At 45.2% G+C, this 27,676-nt stretch overlaps 1 protein-coding gene across 2 annotated transcripts; it reads left to right on the forward strand.

The window, feature by feature from the left end:
- Positions 1-26,352, forward strand: LOC124303458 (uncharacterized). 2 transcript variants are annotated; one of them, XM_046760669.1, is made up of 12 exons: positions 1-511; positions 12,346-12,600; positions 15,495-17,028; positions 20,046-21,721; positions 22,306-22,520; positions 23,667-23,931; positions 24,047-24,418; positions 24,515-24,622; positions 24,702-24,854; positions 24,950-25,066; positions 25,255-25,356; positions 25,640-26,352. In XM_046760669.1, the coding sequence occupies exons 2-12, from the start codon at positions 12,463-12,465 to the stop codon at positions 25,766-25,768; spliced, it is 4,809 nt and encodes a 1,602-aa protein (XP_046616625.1). In that variant the 5' UTR covers positions 1-511; positions 12,346-12,462; the 3' UTR covers positions 25,769-26,352. The 2 variants fall into 2 exon arrangements, with proteins under 2 accessions (XP_046616625.1, XP_046616626.1); XM_046760670.1 differs by having other exon boundaries at positions 24,050-24,418.
- Positions 26,353-27,676: the final 1,324 nt, after the last annotated feature.

Raw genomic sequence — 27,676 nt, forward strand, 5'->3', positions numbered from 1 at the left:
AGAAGGCCTCTCTCTTCGCGCACTTCGCGATCTACGTTCGTCCGAGTTGGAGCTCGCTCGCCACTCTTCTCGCGTTTCTAAAAACAAAACTAGTCACGGTGTGCTGGTGTAAAAAAGAGGGGGATAAAACAGAATCGAATCGAATTGATAAAAGAAAGAGAAGAGAAAAGGTACCGCCTCATCGATCGATCGATCGATCGATTGATTGATTTATTGGGAAGTATTTGTACAGTGATACGCAGTGAATGGGATCGATATGGTGAACCGTCGGGGATGATACGATGATGCAGTGAACACGTCATTCTTATACCCAATTGTTCGTCGTTGTTACCAGTGTGTTGTACAGATTGAATTATCGTTCTGATTGAAATTTATGCATAATATATATGTATATATATACATATATATATATATATATTAGTGAAGTATAATATTAAAAGGTATTATACATAGTGAAGTGCAGAAGTCCCAGGATACTCAGATTCAGCTCTTGGATGGATACCGCATCAAAGTAAGCCCACCTTAGTATATAAGGCAGTTGTAGAAAATCATTGGACCTAACTTCATGTAAATTAAAAAATAGAAACCGTACGAGTACATGCAGCCAAAGATCATGTAGTATAATAGTTTTGGAGCATGGACCACGACAGGTTTTTTTATACTGTTATAATAATGCATGGCATGAATCTCTCGTTGACGAATTCAATTCCCATGTGAAAACGTACGTAATAATAATTATGTAATTTCAATGATATACAGCATACAAAGATCACGAATGCCTTCGTTCCGAATGTATTTGGACAGGTTTTATGATCTCCACGTATAAGCGTGTCCAGTGTGGCAGGTATGATACGAACTTTCTTACAACGGTCAGCTCGACGTCTCGAGACATGTAGTTTATATACACGGATACATAGACACGGCCGTGTTACGCAAGAGAGATTCGTGTGCCTGTTTTTCTTAATTATTTTCTTTTTTCATTTTATTTTTTATTCGATACTATTCCGCTAAACGACTTCTCCAGTTTGCGCTATTTATTACATCTCGTTTTGCCCGATAAACGACGCTCATATAATATTTCTGCCCATAATTTTACCGCGGGTTTATAGTTACGTGATATAGTGCGTATACCGCAACAACATTATTTCGTACCGTGCTAAGCGAACTTTTTTACCTCCTTTCTTCTTATTTCGCAAGCACAAAGAATCGGGGTCGCACGACGACGACGATGGTACAAGTCGCGGCCGATTAACGCTGCGATGCTAAAATCATTCAAATATCCTCGTGTCGTCAGTCTGACTCAAGAGGAGAGACGAAGATTCACCGATCTTTGGCTATGTCTTTATACGCAGTATGAACGGCGCATACGTACGCACGGTTTTTACTGTTATTCGCGAACTTCTCTCCGTGGCAGCAGCAGCAGTTCAGCTCCTCGAATCGCTGTTACATGCTCCGCGGCTTTTGCAACTCGCCTAATTTCCTTCCGCAAAACGAGCACCGCATGCTAAACAACGCTCGCAGCCAAAACGACGACGGTTCTCTTTCCCGAATTTCGAAATTCCCGCGCTTCGTCGCGTGACGTCATAACGTGATAACGAACTCGCAAGTTTTCGCGTCATTGTTCCGCCGCAAATTGATCAACCTTCTCGTAATTTATCCCGATCTCATCTCGATCATAACTGTTCCTATTGTTCAGGTTATACACCTATAGACGATGTACAGTACAATGATTTATCGTCTCCTCTCTTCTATACCCGCGCCTCATACTCGATGTCCCGGTGTAAATAAGATGCCGGGTAGCTACAGCCATTTACGGTACCAAGTAGACCAAGGCATTTGATATTTAAATGCCAGTCATTTGCGCGGATCGCGAATACCCGCGCGACACGCGTAAATGCACCGATCTTCTACGGTTATGCAGGTAAAATTTAAAGAAAATGATCGTGTTCGTTTCTTTTTTTTTTTTTCATCATCATCAATTTTCACAAGATCTTATACACAAGTACAACAATTATTACAATTATCTAATTACATGTAACTTGCTTGTATTATCTTGCTTCTAAAATTTCTCCCCGCGGTTTTTTGGGCGGAAAATATGGCAAAATTCGATCCGTTATAATTGTAATAACATTGTCTTTCCCTGTAGAAAAAGGTTTCCGTTTGAGCGAGCTGCATTCGTTTTACGACTTGATATATACGTATACATATACATATATACCTATATTATATTGCTTCCAGCGATAGATTAGATTAGGTTACGGTAGAGAGCCCCGCCGGTTAGAATCCTCCGGGAAACGGCTCTCTGACCACGCCGTTGTGAAACCGGAAGTGGTTTCAGTCCGCGGGCGTAACATAAAACCTACCACCGCGGCGTTCCCCGATCGGAACTCGACTGCGAGTAAAAACATCGAATCCCACGCGGAATCGAACTAGAACATTATAGTAATATTATCACGATAATATTCATTGTTACGGTGAAAAATCGATCATCTCTTGTTCTCGATCCCAATTCATATTCCTCCGAATCTGCCACGATAATCTTAGTGAAATTTACTGGAACGGAACGGAACGGCCGGTACGGTGTTCGATCGGTTTAATCCGGCCGATTTTACTCATCCTCGTACCGTTTTTCATTAATATTTCATTCCTCTCGAGGTGTTTTGTCTTTGCCTCGAGGCTGCAGCCGCCGCAGTCGGTCGTTCCGGCATCTCGTGCACGCAACTTATGTGAATAAAATTTGAGAATATAGGCCGAGTAACCGATTATATCCAATGGCTGGCCGCGCAACGCCGTCTGTCGCTGCAGGTTAAGTGGTGTTCGTATCCAGGACAGCGTTGATAAACCTAGAATTACAATGCGACAAGCCCACGGTTCGGAGACTCGGTAGGGTTTTGCGTTTCTTCGGCGATCGCTTGCTGTGCCATCTTTCGGAGGCGCCGCAGGTATCGGAAATCTTGGATTTCCCGCGACGTTTTTCTACGGAAAATGTAAAATCCGCTTCACCGGCCGCATCAACGGTCAGCCTACTTTCCAAGCCGGAGGAAACTCGGAAATTGTGAAAAAGATTCGCTCCGCGGAGATTCGAACGATTACGAACATTCGAAGACAGGAGATGCGTTTTCCTCCGCATGCGCAGATCAAGGGCGATGATAAAATCGGCATATCGGATATCTTTGGAGTATTATAAGTGATACGCTCGCCGAATCGGGTTTGGCATTAGATATTAGAGCGTTTAGTCGCGCTCTGTCGAGGCTGCAAATCGTTTCCTATAAAATCGAGCTGCTTTCTCTGGAGGTTGATATATACAAGAGCTGATTTGAAGGCAAACTGTGTTCCGCCAATCCGCTAAGCTGCAGCATTCGTGTTCTGAACGGCATTTATAACGCCTGCTATACTTTATTAATATACTATTATTGTCGTTATCGTGTTGGTTCAGCTTTCCCGAACCGAGGAAGAAAAAAGTAATAACTTCAATAAGAATCGAATACAAAATTCGAAGAAAAAGAACTTGTCAAATCGTCGTGCCGATACTTAAATTAAACACTAATGGCTGTGATCAAAACTTGGACTATGTTCCCGGAATTTTTCTATATTACACGTGTATTATAAATACAATATAATAACGACATACGCGTGGCTTTCAATTGTGCAAGTCTGTTGTAGTAATTGATGTGTATAAGTGGCATGTGCCAGTATTTAAGACCATCTTACACTGCCAACTTGGGGAAATCCGATTCACTCACAGTGTGGAATATGCCTACCGCACAAAAGATACGCTAGCCGCAATGTGATGTTTTACTTAATGCGTCAATTCTTTTTCCGTCACTTTAGATAGAGAATGAGTTCATTTATACGCCCGTTTGTTGGTTTACAAGTGAATTACACCAACAGTGAATTTATACTTATTTTTTTAACAGATCATGCAGTAATGTAAAATTTGAATCTCTGCTGGGTAGTGTGATCACGCGCAGTACCTACATGGGTACTTATAAACCTTGTTTACCTTGAGTGTATCTTTGTAACTTGAGGTTTGCAGTATTTTTGCGTAAAAAACGAAACAGCATTAAAAATTTACAATGCAGAGGTGATGTATTCCGAGGTCGACTCTTGAAGAGAAGTTGAATTTATTGTTGAAAACCACCTGCGCATACTCATCGCGGTTTCGTGGAGGTCAGAGTAAAATTCGCATATTGCTCTGCCTACCTTTATTGAATCGAAATGGGTCCGAATTTCTGAGTCTTGGATCTAAACAAGGTGAAATCGGTTCACTCGTGCAATTCGTTACTAGGAAGACGCGAATCGAAACGATCTCCGTCTGATTCCCGTTCGAATTTCACATTGAATCCAGTCTCTTCGCAAAAGGAGTGTTGGAAAATCTACCGAGGCGATAACCACAAAACCCTGGATGAATTTTACGACGAGCGTATCGAGTGCCGATCTTCCTCGTCGAAGTACACCACCTTCGGATAAAGATGCATATATATATATTGTGTTATGTTATGTACCTATAAATGCATATGGATATGTAGGTGTACTCTCGAGAAACAGGAGCCGGCGATATGCGGTCACGGGATACTCCAGAGTGCAGTTTCCAACCCGTTTTTACCCTCTCTCTTTCTCTCTGTCTATCTTCTTCTCTATCTCTGACCGTTTTTACCGTTTCTGTTACACTTATCTCGTACACGGTGTTGCTAGTAATTGTTCAGGGTGTGGACCGCGCCCATATCCAATCCTTCCTCGAGTTCCGCAAGTCTATCGACGTTCAATTTCATACCGCTAAAATCCATCATTCATCGCATCCAAGCGTTTGCTCTTTTTTCGGAGCAATTTACTCGCATTCTGATTCCATTAAAGTATAATAAGACAAAAGCAAGAAGAAAAAAAAAAAAAAACAAAACGAAATCCGCACCACTGGGCTGAATCGCCAAAAGTATACCATTCCATCCAGTCGGCACATTCAATTAGTTGGCTTTCGGCGAAAGCGTTCATCGGCTAATCTCACGGTTTGTGAACACGTGTGCATGGGTAAATTTACGACGATGGTGATAGCAGGCATTATACGGTATTTGGGACAGGCTGTGCAGGCCGAACAAACGTCTGAGACGACTGACTGTAGACACGCGATTTTTGGATGCCGAGAAAAATTTCACTGACAATCAGCGGTTGCTCGACGGGCACTGCGTGCGGTGTCTCTTCCGCTGGTTCCTGGGTAACAAAAGGTATATTCCGGCTGGAGGAAAAGTGAGTTTCGGAGGCAATTAGCCTCCGGCAGGACCGTGTTCATTTCGAGCACGTGAGCATGTGCTGTCTGCAAACGGAGTTTCTGCGTACGGGGGGGACTTTCGCTGACCGAGGAACTACAAAGTGCGGGTGCATGTGAAGAGTGTCGAGCCATTGTGCGAACTCCGTACCGTATACAAGTCGGAGATAGACGTGGCCGTGATATTTATCCGGTAATGCTTCTGTCTTCAGCAGAGAGCATGTGAACTTGGAAGACAATCGAGAAAGCACCCACGCCCACGTCGCGTTTCATGCTATACGTACGACCTCTGCAAACTCACTCTATCTTCATCTTATATCCGCGAAGCGATTGTGGTTCGTAGAAAGTGTATGAAAGAAAACAAATTTGATTTAAATCGCTGGCATAATGCTATACGCGGTCTCACTTATGGGCCTTATCCCGTCTTGAATATACTCAAACTGAAGCAAGGAAGGAGCTTTCTATGACCGATGAAGGGTGTCGGACATTTCCCAAAAGAGATTTGGAAAACTGATCTCCTCGCGACGCGCATCCTTACGCGAATTCTTCGACGACAATCCGACAACGGAATGAGCGGTTCGAAACGATCTCGGTGAAAGACGTCGCGTGGTGGCAGAAGAGGCTTTGGAGCCCGAGAGCGAACGTCCTTACGCAATCCTAGAACCCAGTAACCTTTTGTCTCGTGACGCGGTGGCCCACCTTAGCGACTTGTTCCATCCATCTGGCAGCCGGCTGTAACGATGTCTTCTCGCCACCCGGCTGGCCCGACTTGCCTCATCACATCTTGAGCTGCCACGCATGCGGTAAGGTCACCAGTTGCCTGGTTTCGAGTTACCCGTGGAAAGCGATCTCAGGGTGGAAGATTGGGAAAAAGGTGGAAATTCTCGGACACCTCAGTCGCGTTCCATTTTCAAATCATCGAAACCAGTGTTCGGTGACCGGGTGGAGATCGTTGGCGATTCAAGGCAGACCGGCTCGACCGTTAACCGATCGCCGAGTCTCAACTCGCTGGTTTGGCTCCGAGATGTCGGCTTGCGTCTAGTCGCGCCTACACGCGGTTGGGTATCGCTGTTTCGTTACGCCACTCGCTCCTAAGTGTGTCAATAGGAGAGCAAACAGTCGAATTCAGATGCGAACCCATGACTAACCCACTGCTGTTGGTATCTGCCGCTCACACCTTCCTGACGATCCTCGATTTGACGCTTCGCCAACTTCGCCACAACGTATCTTCGCTTCGATTCATCTACTATTTGTTTCACCGAGTGACTCATGCGCCTAATTACACCGCTATCCGACCACCAAAAAATGCGTTAATCGATCGGACGGAGGGTTCCGATCAGGTCTCATCCTGGTCAGGTTCGTGAAATGTGTTTTTGTCACGGGAAGCGATCCCCAGAGTGAGAAATCGGTATCAAGAGTCGAAGCTTGCGAACGCTGTATCCTACCTCGCGGATAACATCTACACATTTGACATTGAGACGGTATTGAGGAAACGTCTCCTTCTGCCCTGAAAGGTGAAGCATGCTCAGTTGTACAAATAAGATCGAATTCCGTGGAGACGGTTTTCTCCTGCGGAGGGAAACCAACTGTCGATGAACATCTAACGGCTGGTATTCACCATGGGTTCGATGACTGCCGACACGTGAACTCTGGAACGTCAAATATTGGTCGTCTGTGAACTTCTATAGATGTACACAAGCACACGCTTGAACACACTTGAAAGCGGAGGAGAGAAGAGAGAAAAAAGAATGAGACAAGCAGGGAAAGAGGTGCAGCACCAAAAGTGGTCGTTTGTCTCGCTGCGGTTCGACTCAAAACAACTTTCGAACACACATGCGGCAGTCGTACGTTATCTGCAGCTTATACCTGAACAGACATCGTCAGCCGTTTTTACACCTGCGCAAAGATGCTGTGTATGCAGAATTGGCTGTCGAGCGAATCGCTTGGTGCCTGAACCTAAATGCCATCTATAGAAATGACTCAACAGCTTCGCTTAACCAATTGCAAGCATTGGTGTTACAGGTATTTAAGTCGAGCATGGTCGAAACGGTCAATTTTAGCGAGGTACGGCAACACCCTTCGAAACGGTAATTCACGGTGTGACGTTTTTACCGTCTATTTCCCATCCTCGATCGACGACCTCGGCTCAATGAACTCGAATGACGGGCTGCAGAATCGCTGTGCGTGGCTGGTATTTGTATGGTCATGAGCAACAGACGGTAGCACTCAGGTTGAGTGACTGTCGCATCCTCGAGTAAAACAGTCTGTCATTTCCCATGACCGTCGATAAGAAAATCCCGTCTTCGTCTATTGATTAGCATTATCGGCGTGTTTTACTGGTAGCTAAAGACTATTTTCGATAACGTGACTTATCTTTACCCATTTCAATGGTACTCAGTCATTAACAACCCGCCGGTGTTACAAGCATATCGTACACGCCTTGTCATGCAGACTACAAGTTTACGTTTACGTTTACTCGCCAAGCTTACTGCAGGAACACACTTTCTTCTTCCAACCTGAGGCTAATGAATAGTCGGCGGTAGTGTACTGCAGGCTCGGTTTAGCCTGGTGGGTATAATAATGAAAAATAGAAAGAAAAAAGAAAACAATGCCTGCCGCAAAGCTGTCAGAAAGGTGGGATACTCGGGCGAAGAAGGAAGTCGCCGTAGCGTTGAGGGATCGAAGGTGGGGAAGGGAAGGCGAGAGAAAGGGATAAGGCGAACACTTGCGTGAAGAATAATATTCTTTTTTTCCTTTTCTGTTTATTACCGATTCACTCCTCGATCGTACCTGCATTCTAAGGAATTCACCATTCATCTTCGAGATAACGGATGCATGCATGTTACGAAGACGTGGATATTTTTAATTTTTTTTTTCCTTCATATTGTTACACGTTGCGGAGGTGGGCTCAGACTCTTTAGACGAATAATGTTTTTGATGTAACGCCTTCGAGTGGAACGGCGCATGCGTGAACTTTGAAGAATGTAGAAAATCCAGAGACCGAATGTGTGCAGTTGAATGCAGAAGTGAACAACCTTTCTACAAACTAGAGTCGCATTCTTACCTCGTCACTTCACACTTTACCTTTAAACGGTCATATAACGATCGTTGTAGTCACATCGTCGATGCACGGTCTTTCCAGTCGATCCTCGCACTTATGATCCAAGCAATCCTGCAATGCTAAGTCGCAGTACTTGATGTATTCCGTAATATTTCATCGAGCGCTGATCATGCGTCTCGTCTTATCCACGATTATTCTTACGGCCCGAAGGAGGGCGAGGTTTTTCAATTGGTACGTCGCTGGCAGCAAAGGTCACAAGCCCGATACCGAGAACTCGAACCGGTCGTTCGCAATTTTCAAGTTTTTGTCACGACGGCTTCAGTTTGTGCAGATAGCAGCCTCGGCTGACGAACGATCATCTGCAGGCCGTCAGGAGTGGATTTTCCATCTCGGGCTGAAAGCAGTGTCGAATTTTCATGGTGCCATCTTTTTCCACCAAGTCGTTGTTCTACTATATCCGATTAATCATTGCCAAAAAAGTCTTTCGAAATACGTAAATTCAACTTCTGACTTCAGAATGCACCATGTTCGAAATCGTTCCAACTTTTTCTCCTTGTATATATACCGATCGGCCGATTATGTATCTGGGCTCAAGTACATTCTGCGATTCCTGGCACGAAAAAACTGCTTGTGTATTCGACAAACGAATGCCGTGACTACCCCGTTAACCGACTACTAAATCAAGGTTTGGTCAAAGAGCCTTGAAGCATCACCGAAGGACTTTGGAGTCCGGTATACGATTACACGGACGGACATTCACTTATGTCACTATTTTTGTTTCTCCTTTTTTTCCCTCATCGCCCACGCGATAATTAGCACGCATACGTGAGGCCGTCAAGCCACAAGCATTGCGATTTTCGTACAACGGTAGGTAAAATGGCGCAAATGAACACTATCGCTTTTTCGAAAATTGATAAAAATCGCGGCTACCTTTTTCGCCCATGCTTGGAGTCGCTGTCGCGCAACCGGTGCACTTTCATGCGGCGAGGAAAGCAGTCTACCTACATCGTGGGCGGGACTGCTGCAGCAAAGTTCGCTATACTCCCTGCCGCGGAAGTGCAGATAGACCTAGAACGCTAAGAAAACTAACCGTTACCTTCTGAGGATGCGAAACTTGCCCCGCGTGCCATCCGGGCAAGTGCGTTAAACGCAGACCATCTGCCTTATGCCGCAGGTGACGAGAGGTCATCGGTTCGACGTGCCACGCACCGACGATTTTTGTAATTTCTCTTTTACTCTCCCCTGCTGCTGCCACTGCAGCTGCCGTGAGGTTCGCGACGGTTCCAGTTGTCGTTGGAATCGATTATACGTAGAATGTACACCTCCGGAATACTTTGCCGTTAGATTGTTTGCTATTGAGCTGTTGCGAGTCTCCGTTTCTTGCCACTTCAAACTGCTCGCTCAAGTGAGACAGCCTCATCTTGTAATCTTAAGACGATGCTTGAGAATGATTAGCGATTAGGTGTAACGGCACGGGGTGTAGTGAGAAGAATTCTCTCTCGCGTTCGTAATGTCAGGCAAGATGTTTGACGGGAGGAAGTAAACTTTTCCTTCTCGAAGCTGACGGGAGGAAGTAAACTTTTCCTTCTCGAAGCTGACGGATATCCAGGTTATCAGCGTTCGATTGTCTTCCTCATCTCTAATTATCTTCGATGTTCTTCTGAGTGCAACCGTGCGGATATACCTTTGTGTAATTCATCCGCGATAAATCGTCGGATAGTAGCGATGCGACCTGTAAACGGATGAACTTGGTATTCGAAGCTCGGATGTTGACCGGAGAACGAAGGTTGTGGGACACACGGATGTACAATGTGGACACACAATATCTCGTTGCCGATTTTAAACGAAATTAACAACTATACTCACTGACCTAGGTTTCGATTCGAGATATCGCGAAGCTGGTAGCTCGCCTCTCCGACTGTATGAAAGTGATCGGTGCCAGGTAGAAGTGGGTTGGAAGTGGGTCAAGTGGGTCAGACCGAGGCTGAAGCGGGCCCTCGGGCCCCAGAGTTTCATTTTTTACCCTCCGTTGAAAGTTGATGTTACGAATGCGTCCCCGAGTGTTCTGCGTTCACTCGTTCACCAGATCAATCCATTGTGGTGTACGCATCCTCAATTGCGTGCAATTACTTGCAACTCGTCACGACCATCATCCCCTGAACGAGTAAACTCGTTATGAACTTTGAAACCGTCCAGTTAATTACTCCGCCCGTTACTACATTGTAGCTACATGCTGCGATACGTGATCAAGGCATCGTGTGGGCTACGTGCGTTGATCGCCGTTCCAATAGCGCGTGGTCAAATAATTAAAACAATCAACGTACGGTAGGCGGAAGGTGTAGCTGTAACTCGCGTAGTAGACGTACTGTGTACAACATGCATTATTTACTCGAATTCCGCGAGACTACCGCAATCACACTGTGCGGTGTTTGTACCTATCTGATTGTCAGTTCGATTCCCCTCCATTTTGCTTTCACTCCAGTCTCTTTAACGAGTCTGGGTGTATCCGACTACATCCAGGCTTTTATTTGTATCGAAATGCCAAGTGAGAAAAGTCTCGTGAAATTACTTACTCACTTTGTCCTGTTTGACTCGTAACTACACCTGCAGGTCAAGTGACATGTTAGACAGGAAAACATCTTCGCGACCTTTCGCCATTTCGAACTTCGTCAAACCGTTTCGAAGAGTTAATACTGGATTGCAAATGAGTTGAAAACGAGTACTGAATTTCTCTATCAGAATTCATTTCTCGATTCGCGAATACTTGCTATCTAATGGCCTATGCGCGGAGAAATTGTCGGTGAAAAATTTCATCTCGCGACCTTTGATGGTATGCAAAATCTTGCGTAAGTAAAATCAAAGGTGCGAGAGAAGTCGCTTCAATGAAAACGCACTTCTCAGTTTTGCTGAAACGGTGTTGAACTCTGGGTCAAGACGTAGGTATCACCGAATGACGTTGTACCCCACGGTACGGTACCTCGTACTGCTTCTGAGAGCAAAGGACCGCCACATCTCGTATGGGTGGGTACTTAATATGGGCGCAGCGTATCGCGTTCAAGTGGGAACGCGATATACAGGTACATACCTGTACGTGTAACACACGCATCTACAAGGCACACGTGACGCACGTATCGAAGACTAGTGGCGTATTCTTTCAACTTTAAGTCAAACCCGTTCTAACCGATAATGATGGCACAGGGGCTGCCGTGAACTACGCCCACTCCTCATGTCCGTTTTCCACGTTGACAGAGGAATCACCGAAAAAGGCTGCGACATGGTGGCTTTCACGGTTCCAATTCGCCTCTGAAATTGACGTATTCTCTTTCGGTGTTTAGGTTTTTTTAAATCATAGAAAAAACTGTTCAGAAATAATCGGTAAATGATCCTCCGTTTTTTGACTCTTTGCCAACAGCGACGAACCGTCCTTAGAATCTGCCGAATCTAAAAATGGTACTACCGAAATTCATGAAACATGAGAAAACATCGCATGACTGCCGCAGTCGTCGTGCTTCCAGGTCTTCCCCATCTTGGGCACTCCATGGGATAATTAAACGTTACAGCACAGATTTACCGAGCGGTATAACCCACGCGTGTATGAAGTAAGTCGACGGCTGCACGCAGTGTAGTCGAGACTAGTATGGGGTGATACGTATAATATACCTGTAGGATTCGCCGGTGCCTGTCGGAGACCAGCGAGTTCTAGTCTAGTCTCCAGCTTTCTAGGCTCGGTCTGAACGGCCAACCGAATCGCGGTAATCATTCGCGGTGCGAAGGTATTGCGCAACTAGCATCTCGCCGAGTATAGAAAAAGAGCGATATAGGTATATAAGGTGCGGGTAGAGAGGCGGAGGAGAGGTGAGATATTGCGTAAGCGAATATTGTCACATGATGTAATTATTATGTCCCGGTTAAAAACAGCGTTGGGCAACGCTCCCACACCCGCCAATGGTGCGGGATCGAAAACCTGGACGAAACGCCGAAGCGAGGCTAAATTACCGATACCCGGGTTTCTTTTTCTTTCCAGACTGCAGCCGAGGGACTACGATGCGTAGCCGGGGCTGGAGGCTCGTTTCCGCGTTACGGAACGCTCAAGCCTTGCTGAACCTCCAGGAGAGAGAGCCGACTTACACGTCGGACAGAAATGACGATGGCCAGTGTGGCGGTCACCCAGGGTAGCCCAGGTAACCCTTCCGCGATGCTCACCCCGAAGAGGTACCACCTCCAGTCGGGAACCGGCACCGGATCCCCTTCGCCGACGGCCTCGCCGACCCCTGGAAAGGTGAGTTCCGTACCAAAAGACGACCCCTTTTACCCGTAGCTTAACGCAGAACCATCCGCATGGTCACAGTCCAACCTTCTTCGTGCGGTAATGAAGCTGCAGCGATCGACGCGTTACGTGGTGCCTTATGCACGAATCGTTAGAAACTCGTATTCCGTTGCAGCAGTGCGAGCTGCAGGGTCACGGCGAGTGCACTTCGCCTTGCGCAATCCCGCTCGAATCCTCTTCTCTTCGTCCCATTCCTACAGCGCTCTCTTTCTCTCTTCGGTGACTGAGAAAGACGCGCGTATCTCTTCCAGTCCATCAGCTATTCCGTGTTATCCGCTGGACGCGAAGAGCGCGACTCGAGGTTGTCCAACTCTGAGCCGTGTTTCCAAATACCCGAATAGGATAGGACGTGAAAATCAACTCGGATGGTTGCATCTGGTGAACTTGTGCGCATGGTTGGTGTGGGTATCAGCCAACGAAAATTAAACACGCCAACGTTGCAGGCGGTTTTATAACGCGCGTCTTCCATCCTGTATGTATGATACATACTGTATAGGTATAGCTGGAACGGGTTGCGTTACGTCTAGCACGGGTTGGCAAATAATAATTTATGCCTCGTGATGCCAGTACGAGACCTGGATATTCACGGACTTGGAAAGACCGGATCACGCTCTTTGTGCCTCTGAGACAAGTGTGTGCACGAGGAGAAGAACGCGCGACAGAGAGGGGAAATAAAAGACAGCGAAAGAGACGCGGACCAATTCGGCGCTAAAAATTTCCTCTCTTTCATTTCTGACGTCATTCCTAAAACCAGCTTCTCAAGTCAAATCAAGTCGTATTGTACGGTATGATATTCGCTTCGCGCGAGCGTCAAACGGAGCTTGTAAGTAAATATCACCGTTCGCCAAAGTTGGAAGTTTTTATTTTTCGACGGTTCTTTTTTTCTAAACCTGTACTCTTACTTTTTTCTACTCTCTCGCGCTCTTCTTCTCCTTCTTCTTGCCATATCAATTCGTAACATCGAGTCAGGTGCTGATGCTATAGTGGAATAACAGCGGCGGGCGTAGCGGCCGTGACTCAACATCTTCGCTAGGATCAGCGGCAACTTTCCCTGCTCGACAAGGCCTGGTGCCAACGGCTTGATGGTGTTCAGAGATTATGATTGCACGGAGAAAGAGGATAAAGAAGAAGAAGAAGACGAAGAAGAAGCCTCGATTCTCTTCGTTCACCGCTTTTTCGCAACGTCGAGATCCTCCTCGCCTGCTTTTGACAGCTCGAACTAATCGCTGCTCATTTTGCAACCATTATATGCGAATACACTTATTGTATGATAACTGTGTCATGGCACTACCTTTTCCGGTTTGGAAACTCGTAACGAAACTACAAATCCCAACACATGTACGTTAGGTTGAAGATAGCGCAGATCGGCGCTCAGATTCCCGATTTTTCGCCCCCGCCGCACAGCCGCGCAACGTTTTTGGTTCATAGAACGACGTTGGCAAATTTTTCTATGCAAAAACGGAACTGTGCAAGCTGTATAATTCAGCCCGCGTATGTGTGTAAACGCAAATGCGAATCGCGTCACGCATGAAACTCTTCGTGTCTTAACGCTTTTCCTGCAATCCGCAGCATGTTGCGGTGTTACCTAATCGATCATACGCTAGATCGCGATTCTCGTTGGCATAGAGAAAGACCCGAATGTTTGACAAGTGTGGCAAGGCGATCGAACTTTCTTCCGTAAAATCATTTGCACGGACTATAATTCGGTTCTCGGTTAGCCCGGTTATTGTATTTTCCAAAGATGGCCGACCATGCTCGAGTCTCGACTACTGAACAGGGAAAGTGGTGATCGCCGGTTGACCGAGCCATCGCCCAGCCAGAATTTACATTCAAGTTTGATCGCCGATCCTGCGGTGAAATCGGCGCATTATCTTCCACTATTTCTTTACTTTTTGCTTTTGCCGTTGTTGAGAGAAACATAAATAAGCAATGAAACCGTCCGAATTCCGGGAAAGAAATTACTATTAAATGATCATTCGACAACGGTCCAAATGCGAGTTGCATGCAGGTTGCGATCTTCGAATTCCATCAAACTCAAAATCCTTGATCAGAGTTCTTCGAGTTTCTATTTGCGACTCATAATTGCAGATATAAGTTATCTATGAATGGAAAATCCTTGATCAATTTTTATCGCCCCTTGTTGTGTGCTTGTGAGAACTACAAATTTAGGAAGTAAAACTTATCGAAAAAATCTTGAAATTCGCGACACGCTTAAGCGACCTTAAGCGACGATCAAACATCTTATACTTCTATACATATAGATTGCACAATATCGGAGGAATTTTTTTGCCATAATACACAAAGAACGACAAAGTGTATTAACGACATAAGCTGTAGTCGCTTGCGTCAGTCGATACCTGAAAACAGACTAATTTTCTTAACTCCTAGACGCGGATGTCGAATACCGAGTTGCAAAATATGTGCATTCAACCTCACGACATTGTAACCACCTCGCTACATAACAATTAGTATAACCAAGGAATAACGATCAAAGTGATTACAACGATCTTTAATATCGGTAAATTCTTTGATGAAGTATCGGATTCCTTCACTTATACACAACTACGCTTTCGGGAGTAAAAATGTGACACCGTGGCATCCGACGGCCAGAAATGCATCGTTCCAATCGTGGCATATTTAATTTTAAAATGGCTCTCTCGTCACACTTTTTGTAATACATAGATTCCATGTGCAAGAACTAAACCATCACACCTTGCACCCAATTCCTCGCATCTTCCTTATTCGCATAACTGATACAAAGCGATCCCCTGACAGCCCAGTTCTCGTCGCCATATTGCTCACCACCCCCTCGTCCCCCTTCAATTCTAATCCTTCGAATGTTACAGAACTATGACACCCTGAGCAAGGGCAAGAAGTCATGGAGCGTCCGACTGGGTCTCTCCCGGCAGAGCCAGATGCAGTCCGAGGAGGGTCCGAAGCAGGGCTGGGGAACGATAAGCGGGGGAAGCGCGCTGTCGCGTCAAATGCGGTACGGCGATCCGTGGCTGTACGGAACGGTTCGAGGGAGTCGGCAGATGGTTTCGGACCCCCGTTTGGGGGGCTCGGGGTTTGGGGGCCGTCCAATTCTGGTGGTCTGCTCGTGCCCGGAGTTCCTTAGCGGAACAACGCGGCGGCTGGGCAACTGCAAGAAGTGCGGGGGGCACCGGGTCGCCGGTCTCCCGCTGGGGGGCACATGCCGCGCCCCCTCGGCCGCATCGCGGCTGCGGCCAAGTTTGGCCGGAGTTTTGCGCCCGGCTTTGGACGACCCCTACGATCTGGTGCGCCGCTCGCGATTGGTGGAACCGCGCACCAGGGCCCGCAGCATAAGTCCCCACCGCCAGGGGCCCCGGGACGGTGGCCGAAGCCAGAGCGTCGCGTGGTCGGCGAAGGAACAGGATCACTGGTTCAACTCGGAGGGAAACGATTCGGGCTTTCTCCAGCGGAAGGGGTGGAGGAAGCGGGAAGGGCAGTGGCTCCAAGACGAGGGGGGCGCCCGCGACGCCGATTCTCGGCGCAGCATCCTCGAGTGTGACGTGAACCCCTATCTGCTCGTAAAGAAGCAGGCCACCCGCGACGAGGACGAGTTCAGCGACGACCTATCGGACAACGCCCTCGAGCTCGACGAGCCCCAGCCCACCCTCTTCGACCCCTCCAAGGTCAAGTCCATAGAACGCATCCCAGCGCGATGCTCCGTCGCCGCTATAGGTGGGCAACGAATCAGGGTATTCAACGAGCCCCGGGAACCCTCGGACGAAGATGAGCAGGTTGGGGACCACTCTGTAACCCCGACCACTGGGATCCCTATCCCTAAGGTCTCGCCGAAGCGGCCGCCCAGGAGGTCGAGGACCGCCGAGGCCAAGGCGGCACCCGTTAAGGGCATACTCAAAAGACTCAGGGCCGGCAGGCCACCGGGTGCGAAGAAGAAGAGCGTGCTCTTCAGTGTTAACAACGTCGTCTTTGCGCCGGCGAAACTTGAGTTTGGCAAGCACTCCGAGGAACCGGAAGACGATATCGAAGAGAACATAGTGTCCGAGGAGAAGGTCGAGAAGAGGCCGAAGTTCATCACCATCCCGAACATCAGGGACCCCAAGTCCACGGACAAAGTCAGCTCGGCCAGGAAATCGGCGACACCGCCTAGGATATCCGGGATACCGAAAAGCATCGCGCGCACGGAAACCGTGGTTAGACCAGCCACGCCGCCGCTTCCGGTTTGCGAAAGCGTTGCGGCATCAATGAACGAGCCGAAAACTGGAAGTGGGAAGGTTCGACTGGAAGACGAAACGGAGCTCGAAATTGAAATCGAAGAACTGAAGGAGCAGCCGACGGAGAACGACGAAGAGGAGCGGCATGTCGAGACGACCGAGACGACAGAGACGAACGGTGAGCAACTCATAGTTCATTCTATTTTTGGCTTTATACATTCTTGCAGGATCGAGAGTTGAGAAGTAAGTCGATTTTTCGTTGCGCAATCCAGAAGGCGGACTGTGCTTTCTTCTGCTTTGCTGGTTATCTGCTGATGCATTATCGCACTTCTATATCATGAGCACATTTCGTAATTTAAGTATTGCTGCGCAAGTCGGTGTAACAGTTTCTGGGAATACGTGTATCAATCGTGAGCTTGGTTAACCAGAAATCTCTTCATGGACGGAGATTCCGTTTCGACGAACCAGTTATACGAGTTTGATTTTCAAACAAAATCAATCAGTTACGGTGATGGTTCACAGATTCAAAGATGAAGAGTTGGTAAGCTGACAGCTTTCAAGGTCTGTTAGTACATAAAATAGAGACGGTGATTTTGAGCAGGCTCGATTGGCCTGATAACCGGTAACTCAACTTGTGTACCTTATAGTAGAGTATTTAAAAAACGAAAAACTCAATATGCCAACCAGTTCTCATCATATATCTAGGATTACTAAAGTCACCGCTACAACATGCCACCATCCTTGGTAGAGCTGTTCATCGTATTGCATACCTTCCGACTATATAATTCCGTAATTACCATTTTTCGAAAAGTTCAAGGATTCAAAATTGTGTAATTTATTCAACCATTGCCAATCCATTATTCCGAATGACCAAATCCAACCGCCTCTAGTCGAGCTTAAATTTAAACATTGGCGAGCGATCCGTACAAAAAATCTCGAGTGAACCGATTTTATAGATCTTAACACCACGCTCTGATCATGCTATGCAAGCATATGCGAGATTACGCGTCAATCTCTGAAACGGGTCTTGATCTTGGAAAGAGAAGGCAGGCAGTCAGACTGATGTTGTTGCAGGGACAAAGACCTCGAGAGACGGTAAATCTTGCGAGTGGAAAGGGTCATCGGAGTATCCATGAGTCACACCAAACGCGAATGACTCGACTGGAATATGATTATGAGGAGGAAAAATTATAAACTGGAGTTTTTTTTTAAATGAACCTAGTGACCATTGATTTGTGGTGGGCGGTTATCTTTCTCATTTCTGACGCAATTGTTGTTTGGCTCTCATAAATACCTTAATTCTAATACTCGAACGTCGAAAATAAGCAAACTAAAATTGATCATTCGATAAACCATATACTAGTTTTTTTAAACCATTTTACGCAGTGAGAACCAAATCGCACTTATCAGTATAACGGTTGTACACATTATATACATTTTATCAAAATATGAGCAGTAAGAGCTGATATGAAAGTGTATTTTCATTTTACAAGATGTAGGATACATGTCTCAAGTCAAAAATTTCATCGGGTTTTTTCACCTAGAGTTAAAAAAAAAAAAAAAAAAAAAACAGTGGGTTTAATTCAGCGGGGAAAAATTGCGCTCACCTTAGGCATCATAGATTACAGACGGCGTTTTAAGCAGTGACCACCGTCCGTCAAAATCTGGTTCTCTCTCTCTCCCTCTCTCACACATTTACTCTTTCTCAGTTATTCTTTGAGTTTTGTGACGAATTGCGTATAACATGCTAAGTGTAAATGGTAAAAAATATTCGCGATTCATACTAGTGTGATCAACCTGGAGACTGTGTTATTCAGTAGAACTTGTCCACTGGCGTACTTGCAGATGGCAGACATGTTAATAAATATTAAAAAAGCTGTGATTTCATCGGATTTTCTCCGTGACTTTGTGCAGAACCGTCGCGGTAGTCGTCTCATGTGCCTGTGATCAAGGAGTTAAATATTTTATATATATATATATATATAGTTTACCTGGAGGCTTTAATAACTGAACTACATTATTATACTGGTTTACTATAGTTTACACCACTGTTCTCTGTTCAGTCACTGAACCTCACCAATATTTATTGGTTTGATTGGCTGTGTTTCTTTTTTTCGGTTATTGAGTGCTCTTACAGTTCAAACGTTGTATCATATAAGCCACTCAAATGTCCTCAGATCGTTGTGCGTTAACACGATAAGTGACGGAAGTGTATTTACTTTGATACATTATAGACATTCTGGTGGTGTGGATACCTCCACTCTTTCCTCGGTATTGTAAATATGACGCGGTGCTGTGTTCTCTGTAATAGCGTTGTTTCAACGATTAACACCACCTACCATGGTACCTGCTTCCGTAACTACCATGCCGATTGTCTGCATGAGTTTGGAAGCATCTGTGAGAAGCATCCAGGATGCTGGAACTTCCAAAACCCAATCACACGCTCTCGCCACGGTTTTCGCCATTCTTAATTCGCCAATTTTAAGTAATTGTCATCAGGCTCCCTGAAACACCTACGATCTTGCTAATGTAAAATTCTTTCACCTAATACGCACAGTCCCTCATCACCTTCTTTAATGAACTTCTATTACTCTTCGCTGGTAATTTCTGTCATGTCATTGTCCCCTGCTCAAGTTTTTTCTTGAAGAAGATGACAACGATAAAAATTTCGTCAATCACGTCCATCACAGCATTAGCGCACATATATATTATTATACATATATGGTGCTGGATTTAGGTGATAATTACGGTTTTGAGTCTGAATTCACTGATCTCGAATTGTCTGTGCCAAATGTTGCAAAATGCTACTTGCAACTGTAGCGTATAATTGAACATGCGCCGAAAATCGGCCGCTAATTGTGTGAGTACGAAGCGGCCTTTATCGACCTGTCTTAATCATAATATAAAAACCTGCAGTACTGAGCGACTTCAAAACTGATCTTCGCCGTAACACCTGACTCTCGACATTATAGGTATAATTCCTTCGATCCCGAGTAATGGTCGGTATCCGGTTCCGATATGCGTGTGATTTAACGATGCTGACGAGAATGTTGAGCACAGTAACAAAAAGTGTTCTGCAATAGTTCAAATCGATTAATTTTTGTCAATTTTGTCACTGCCACTTACCTGACACTGATTTCGATATTCAACGCTCTTATTTCAAGCATGATGTGATGAAACTTTACCATGTTCCAGACACAACAGCGACCCGGAGACCAGCGCTTCAGCGCAGTCAAAGTGAGCGCACCCCAACGAAACCGGGAATGGTGGAGAACGTCCAGTTCTCGGACACGATGAGGCTGAGCATCCGCAGGCGGATCCAGAGAGATGCCGAAACCGCCGGTTCCCAGGACTCGCCACCCCAGCTCGCCGATGAATCGGATCCCACTCGCACCCTGGTCCCACTTCCGGTTGAGGAAGCGGAAGACGAGACGGAGCCGAATTTGCCGGAAAATTTACCGACACATCGGGACGCGGAACCGGAACTACCGCCAAGATCGAATTGGGAGGGGTTCCAGAGGATGAGGCCCACCAGCTGGTCCCCGCCGCCGTCTAAGCACAAAACTCTGCCCCAGAACCGAAGCAGTGATCCTGGTACTACCGACTTCAAACCGCCGAAGCCGTCAATCGCGGCAGACATAAAGGCGTCCTTTAACTCGAAGGTCGGGGTGGCCTCGAGCAGGTCGGAAAACGTCTTCAAGATAACCGTAAGCCCACTTCAGTCCCCGCTGGTCCACAGACTGCAAATTGGTTCCGAAGCACCGAGTCGCGGCGGTAGAAGAACGTCGATAATGATAAACGGGGACCAAAATTCGAGCGGAGAAACAAGCTCGAACAACAAGGTGACCATAAGCGTGGGTGGCGAGGACAGCGTCTGCAACCCGACTGTGATATCGGTTAACACCGACGTTTCGCCGAAGATCCAAAGCTCCTCAGAGAACAGGACGCTAGTCATACTGGATAATTATAGCTCTAACATAATCGTCAAACCCTGCGCGAGCAGGGCGGATGTTGACGAGGATTGCGAGAGGGATTCCACGGAGAAACGCGGGGACCAGGCAAAACCGTCTGTCCCTGAAGAAGGGGCCGAAGGGAAGCGGGTCCCATCGCTATCCAAGGAGGCGATGGTCTCCAAGCTGCTCGAAGACTCGCTGAAGAAAGCGCGAAGGAACGGCGAGATTCTCGACGAGACGAGCGGCGAGGCGATATTGAAAATACTGAAGGAGACGCTGCTCAAGTCGGGCGACTACGAGAGCTCCGAATCGACGGTCGAGCCCGATCAGACCTATTCGAGATCCTCGAGCCTGAATTCGGAGGTCGATTTCGTTGCGGCTAATATGTACATCGAGGAGAATCCGTACGAGGTGATCAAGGAGCCGATTTACGAAGAGATTCCCGATGACCAGCCACCGCCGCTTCCGCTGAGCCCACCGCCCTCCGAGGTCTTCCAAAAGGAGCAAATGTACTTCGGTGAGGAGTACAAGGAGGCGAGCTACTACAAGAAGTTCAACTCAGGTCAGTTGCTGCGATCCTATTTTCCGGACGACTTCTTCAAGAAGCCGACCGCCGAGGAACTCAGCTCGAAAATCTACCATCCGTCAGAACCGTTCGCCAAAAAGCCCTCCTCTTCGCCGGAGGAGAATTACGCCTCCAAATTCGAGCTTTTGAACTACCTTATCGACTCCAAGGAACGGACCGGACTCGTCGAGGAGGAAGAGGACGCTGAGGGGGAGCTGGACGCGCTATACGAACAAAAGGAGACCAGTCTCGATGATCTAAGCTCCAAGAGTTCACAGATATCGAACGTGTCCGACAGTAGCGAAGATGGCAATTTACCATTGGCCACTTCAAGCTCTCCAGAAACTTTGAAGGTAAGGTGATTTCGGATAGTCGGTTGGCATCAAAATTAAAAATTAAAAGGTTAATTTATACTTTGTGGTTAATCTTATTACGGGACAGTCGTAGGTACTTTGAGTATTTTTTATCAACGTTGTATTCGTAGGAATTTTCAGAATGTCCTAAAATAGGAAATACTGGAAACATAAACAAAAGCTTGGATGTCGATACTCGTTTCAAATCACCTCAAAATTATTGCAGACTTAGCAGATTCGTTCAACATCACTCTGCCACGACCCATTTTATTAGCCGGAAATTCACTACAACACTTTTTTTTCAAGTAAAGCATCGTTGAATATTTATACTTACGATAAACCATTAAAAAAAAACACCTGATTTAGTGACTTTATAAAGATCTTTTGAATAAAAGGAACAATTTCGAAGCGATTTGAAACGAATCGTCAATTCCGAGCTTTTGTTTGTAATTCTAGTACTTTCTATCTATCAACAAAACACTCGCACGTGACTATCTCGTAATAAAATGACGAAAAATCGTGCTTCAAACTCGTTAATCCTTATCAATTAATTACTCGAACTGATGATTACTCGTCAACCGCAGATGAGGACCGTCGACATTGAACGGACCGACAGTGGCGTTGGGTCCGAAAGCAGCCAAGCGAGCAGCAGCCGCGGGGCTGTCCGGAGATGGAGAGGAAGCAGCGGGAGATCTTCAGGCCCAGGAAGTCTCCTCGGAGTGATGCCGCAGGTTGTTTCTGGAGATGCGAAACTCTGCCAAGACTGCGAACAGCGGCTTGATCCTCTCGTCACGATCAGGTATCGCAGAAACGCACGACACTTTTATCGCCCATTTTAACTATAACGGAATGTCGCCACCGGTTATTCTCAATTAAGAGTAGGTAGATAAAATTAAAAAACAATCCGTGGAATGCTGCTGCACGTCGTTTAAACGCTCGCGTTTACCGGTTCACCTTATTACGCACTCCCGGAGCCGATGGACTAGAGTTCTTTTTCTATATACAAGCTTGACTGATCACGATGGGATGTTGCGCGGTAGGACAAACCAATTTTAACGAAAATTTCTTTACACACTCTTGGGACAACATAAAGAGACCCGTGTTTCGGTATTTCACTGTATGCGCTTTATTTGGAAAGAAAAAATATATTGACAACTTGTTTTTAAATGTCATTTCACAGGGATACTACTCAAAACAAAAATTTTACAAAAATAAACTTTTTTTGGGAAATATTGTACATCGACAAGTTTTTCCGATTTTTTTTCCTCGTTAAATAATGCCTATTTTGCGATACTTGGCAAAACGGGCATCTTTGTTTTGATTCAAGAGAGAGTCAAGGACGATTTTTAAATCAAGTTGCCTTATACCGTGAGCTCTCTTTGTCAGTCTACTATGCGCCGGCGTTTCATAAAATCTGAGGGATCGTCTACTCCTTGATATCGCAAACCATATTTCATTATAATCGCTTGAATTCGTTTGAAATCACTTAGAAACAGCTTAAAACCAGTTTGAAACCTCTTTAAATCGCTTGAAACTGCTTTGAAACCAATTGAAACTCGTTGAAATCAATTTCAAACCGTTTATAATAATTTCGAGACCGTTTAATAGATCACTTACAGATAGACAGAGAGAAATTGAACGATTGAGAAATGTTGGAACAGCTTCAAGGTTCTCCATTGTTTTATCCCCCATTCAATTTCACGTATATTTATATTAGACTATACAGCCGTCCAAAGATACAGACGTGTTAGGTATTTCGTTATGCCGTCCCGAACGAAGGTTCATTGTTTTCACTTCCACGTCTGCTGCACACGCTCGATAATTTTCCACACCTACACACATATATCCGGTGCGCGATTCTCCACGCGTATAACGGGTATCGAGGAATCGAGTATGCAAGTATACCGATTGCGAAGTAAACTCACTCCCTTGTTCTCGTGCACAGTGGCGTTGTCTACGCTCCGTTCGTCTGCAGAAAATGCGCAAAAAAGCGGTCCGAGCGCAAGGAGATCGTTATGGAGATCGTCGAGACGGAGCAAAAGTACGGAAGGGACCTGCAAATCATACTCGAAGAGTTCTACAGGCCGATGCTCAGGGCCGGTCTTCTCACCCAGGACCAGCTTTCCGCGATATTTCTGAACGTCGAGGAACTCCTTGAGCACAATGTCACTCTCGCCGAGAAGCTGAGGGAGGCTGTTGAGATCGTTCAGGTGAGTAAGGATTGTTTAAAGATCTTCGAGTTTCTTCGATGATTCTTTCAGCCGAATTAATTGCACCATCCTGTACTGTGTCATCCATGAGTTTGAACTTCGCTTTCTAAATAAGGAGTCCGGAGATGAGGACCTGGTCACGATGGACGTCGGAAAGATATTCCTCGAGTCCGAGGGCATGCTTCACGCCTTCGAGAGCTACTGCACGAGACAGGGAAGCGCCAGTTTGCTGTTGCAGAACCTCGAGAAGGAGAAGGAGCTGCTGAGGATATTCCTCAAGGTGTCGCAGATGGAGAACGCCGTTCTTCGCAGAATGAACCTCAACTCTTTCCTCATGGTCCCCGTGCAGAGGGTCACAAAGTATCCTCTGCTGCTCGCGAGACTCTACAAAGCCACCCCGTCGAATCGACCCGATATCCAGACTGCCAGGAATAAACTGAAACAGGCCCAGACCAACATCGAATTACACTTGGAGCACATGAATGCCGTGCGTTGATCGATCATACGATAATTTGATTTTACAGCGATCGATATGATTCAAATTTCAATTATATAGAAAAAATGATCTAATACATTTTCACAGGAGGCCAAAGACGTCACGTCGACCAAACTGTGGCGCAGGATTTCCATTATTCAAAACGGAAGGCGTTCCATAGGCGAACAGGACATGGTCAACATTAAGCTACGAAAGGTGAGAATTATATCAAATTTTCTCAGCTACCCAAACCTGAGTCCGTAACAATACATTTTTATGCCTTTGAACCCTGCAGATGGCCGTCGAGGTGTTGGAATGGGCTCACGAAGAGGTCAGATTTGCCCTGGAAGGTCGACTTCTGGTAGCTCTGCCAACCGACAATAATTGGCGACGGGGAAAGACCGTTAAGCTTGTACCGGTAACCGCGATGCTGGTCACGAATGGAAAAGTCAGTATTTCAACAGATCTTTAGCTGTAACGATGATCGAACAATTATACATATCTAACAACATTTCAACGTTATTGTACGATTTGTTGTTTCAGCCAAACACTCAGTTCCTCGATCTTACTGACGATTCCCTATTCCCAAGGCAGATTGGAATCAAGGAAGCGACGCTTCTGCTCGTTAAGGAAAAAATCGGACGATATTCTCTGCTGAGGGTGGGTTATTATTATAAAATCGTCAAAATATCTTGTAAAATCTTCAAAACAGTTATGACTTCAGCGAGACCCCAGCAATTTTATTATTCTAATGCGTATTGTTTATAAATTGATCATTGGGCGAAAATCGCTCTCATCGATTTTCGAACGCGGCTAAATTACGCTACTGCTTACTGTCTTCTGATCAGGAACCTCTTTACCTGGACAAGTGCATCGTCTGCTGCGAAGCAGATCTTGAGGATTACTTTGAGATCCAGGAATTATCATCGAAGGAAACATTCATATTTAAGGTACGGCATCGACTGTTATCCCGGTATTACAAAACTCCATCAATTTTTTGTGAAACAGTACAAACTTGAATGGAAAATTAAAATGATTTACAGTTGTTCACGGTAAAAATAAACAAAAATCACTTTCAGAATCCTGTGAAAACGAAAGACACCAATTGGAAAACTGCCGTCACATGTGTTTAAAATTTTTGTAAAAAGTGACATGAATTTTCTCGACCACGGTTATAACGGGAGACCGGATATTTGACCACTTGAACCTCGTTATTTTTCCATCTTTTCGCAGGCGGAAGACGGTGTGAGAACAAAACGATGGTGCAGGACTCTTCAGGCCCACGCACAATCCTTGGGCGCCTGGCGTCGGCGTCGCGGTGCCTTGGCGAACATCATGATATGCGGTGTCGATCGAAATTGACCGAGAATCCTTTCCTTTTAGTAACCGGTCGTACCTATCACGAGAATACGGATGCCAAGCCTCGAGGATCGGAAACAGAAGGATAATCTCGGATTTTCTTTCCGTGATCCTTATATGAATGTTGCTAAATGTACCCAGGATACAAAAACCCTATTTTAGGCGAACGGCATTATCCTAATTTGCTCGCTGTTCATACTGAAAGAAAAATTTCCTAGGATCAACGCATTGGTTGTGTGACTCGACATGTTTTTTTTTTTTTTTTTTTTTTTTTACTAACAACAAATAAATATCGTATTAGCACTATTCAAATATGGACTTAATTCTGATGAAATCTCCTCAATTCAGGTGGATTTGAGTTAATCCGATTGTGAGTAGATTTTATTCATCGAATTAAGTGAATATTTTGGGGATTGAAATGGCATCAATTATCTGAATAGTTCTACCACAATCTTTACTGTGGGCGGAAGAAAAAAATTAATCAACCACCGAATCTCGTGTATATTTGAACCAAAAAAAAAAAAAAAGAAAAACTGATAAATTATCGAATCAAACAAATCAGGGAGAACAAGTCATTTTTCGTGATGTTATCTTGAGCCTGCATCGTCTTGTACCGTACATGTAGCGTTTTGAAGAGGTTGATTGTTTCCACGTCGTCTTATTAGATAAAAATTAAGACGAATAGTGAAAAAGTGTAAATCGCTTTATTCGATCAGGCTTAGGTCTGTCTAACGCGAGTTGGCCTGTCTTACTTTAGGGGTAAGACAAGTTCGCGGCTTTTATCTGCAGGTTTGGTAAATTGACTGAAATGCGCAGATTTGCGGAAACATCGACATCCGTGTAAACTGGAAACAATTTCAACATTTTCACAATAAGAACTGCAAAGATGTTGATCAGAGGTATTCTGCAGAAAATGATCATTTTATTTCAGAGAAGTCAAAAAGACTTGTATATAGTAAAGAAGTGTAAAATTTTCTCACAGAGATTCTTGCAAGAAGAAGTAAATTGTTTTTTATATGCCCAGAAAAATTATTTCGAAAACTGTGGTAAGAAACTAATGAAATGAAAACAATTTGCACGTATGAACTGCGTGTTGGAAATGGGCTGAATTAATTTCAGTTTACTGAGATACCGATCCTTAGCTAGAAACCGCAGAGAAGCTGTCAAATATCGTACGTTAGCTTTTTCTTGATTTCTATCTTCATATAATCCTTCACAAAGATCCGTGTATAATTAATTAAATTCCCGAAGACACTGTATAAACGAGTTCTATATAGATATATACATATATATATATATATATAATAATAGGATAAGCGATTCCTAATACCATTTAATATATTCCTTATTATAATTATCATGTATACATGTGTATACTGAAAAATTATTTAATATTCTAATTTTCCTAAAATCGATGAGTAGCTGTGATATTGACTGGTGTATTGGGATTCATAATGATAGATGTAGTCTGTAATACGTTACGTAGTTGCAATCGGATATACAAAATGTGAGCACATAAATGTAGCGGTAGAATAAGCCACGATATCTTATAATAATGAAAGAAGGGGATTCTGCAGAATCGAACTCGCCTTGTGCCGAGAAAATTGTAATTACGGTCACGAGAGAGCCTTTCTTTCAATCGCGATTGCTGTAGATTTGTAACAATAACAATCGGGGTAATTAAGCTTAGGAATTTTTTATTGGCGTGCAAAGAACCGAATGTAAATTGAGAGTCGCGAAACAGGGTAACTCGTATTTCAATTTTCATTTATGTCATTACTTGTATTCGACGCCTCTTTATTGTACGTAATCGTATACCTACCCTAACACGATTTCGTATACTGTAATATAAATCTTATTTAATCTATAAGGTTCTTCTCTTTTCTTTTCTTTCCTTTTTTATGTATATAA

Source organism: Neodiprion virginianus, chromosome 4, assembly GCF_021901495.1.
Source record: "Neodiprion virginianus isolate iyNeoVirg1 chromosome 4, iyNeoVirg1.1, whole genome shotgun sequence".
NCBI lineage: Eukaryota > Metazoa > Arthropoda > Insecta > Hymenoptera > Diprionidae > Neodiprion > Neodiprion virginianus.

Excerpts from the sequence above, each read along its gene's own strand:
- LOC124303458 (XM_046760669.1), top strand. The coding sequence starts at position 12,463 with ATGACGATGGCCAGTGTGGCGGTCACCCAGGGTAGCCCAGGTAACCCT. Across the intron at positions 22,521-23,666 it reads GATCCTCTCGTCACGATCAG|TGGCGTTGTCTACGCTCCGT; the intron begins GTATCGCAGAAA and ends TCTCGTGCACAG. Across the intron at positions 24,855-24,949 it reads TGCTGGTCACGAATGGAAAA|CCAAACACTCAGTTCCTCGA; the intron begins GTCAGTATTTCA and ends TTGTTGTTTCAG.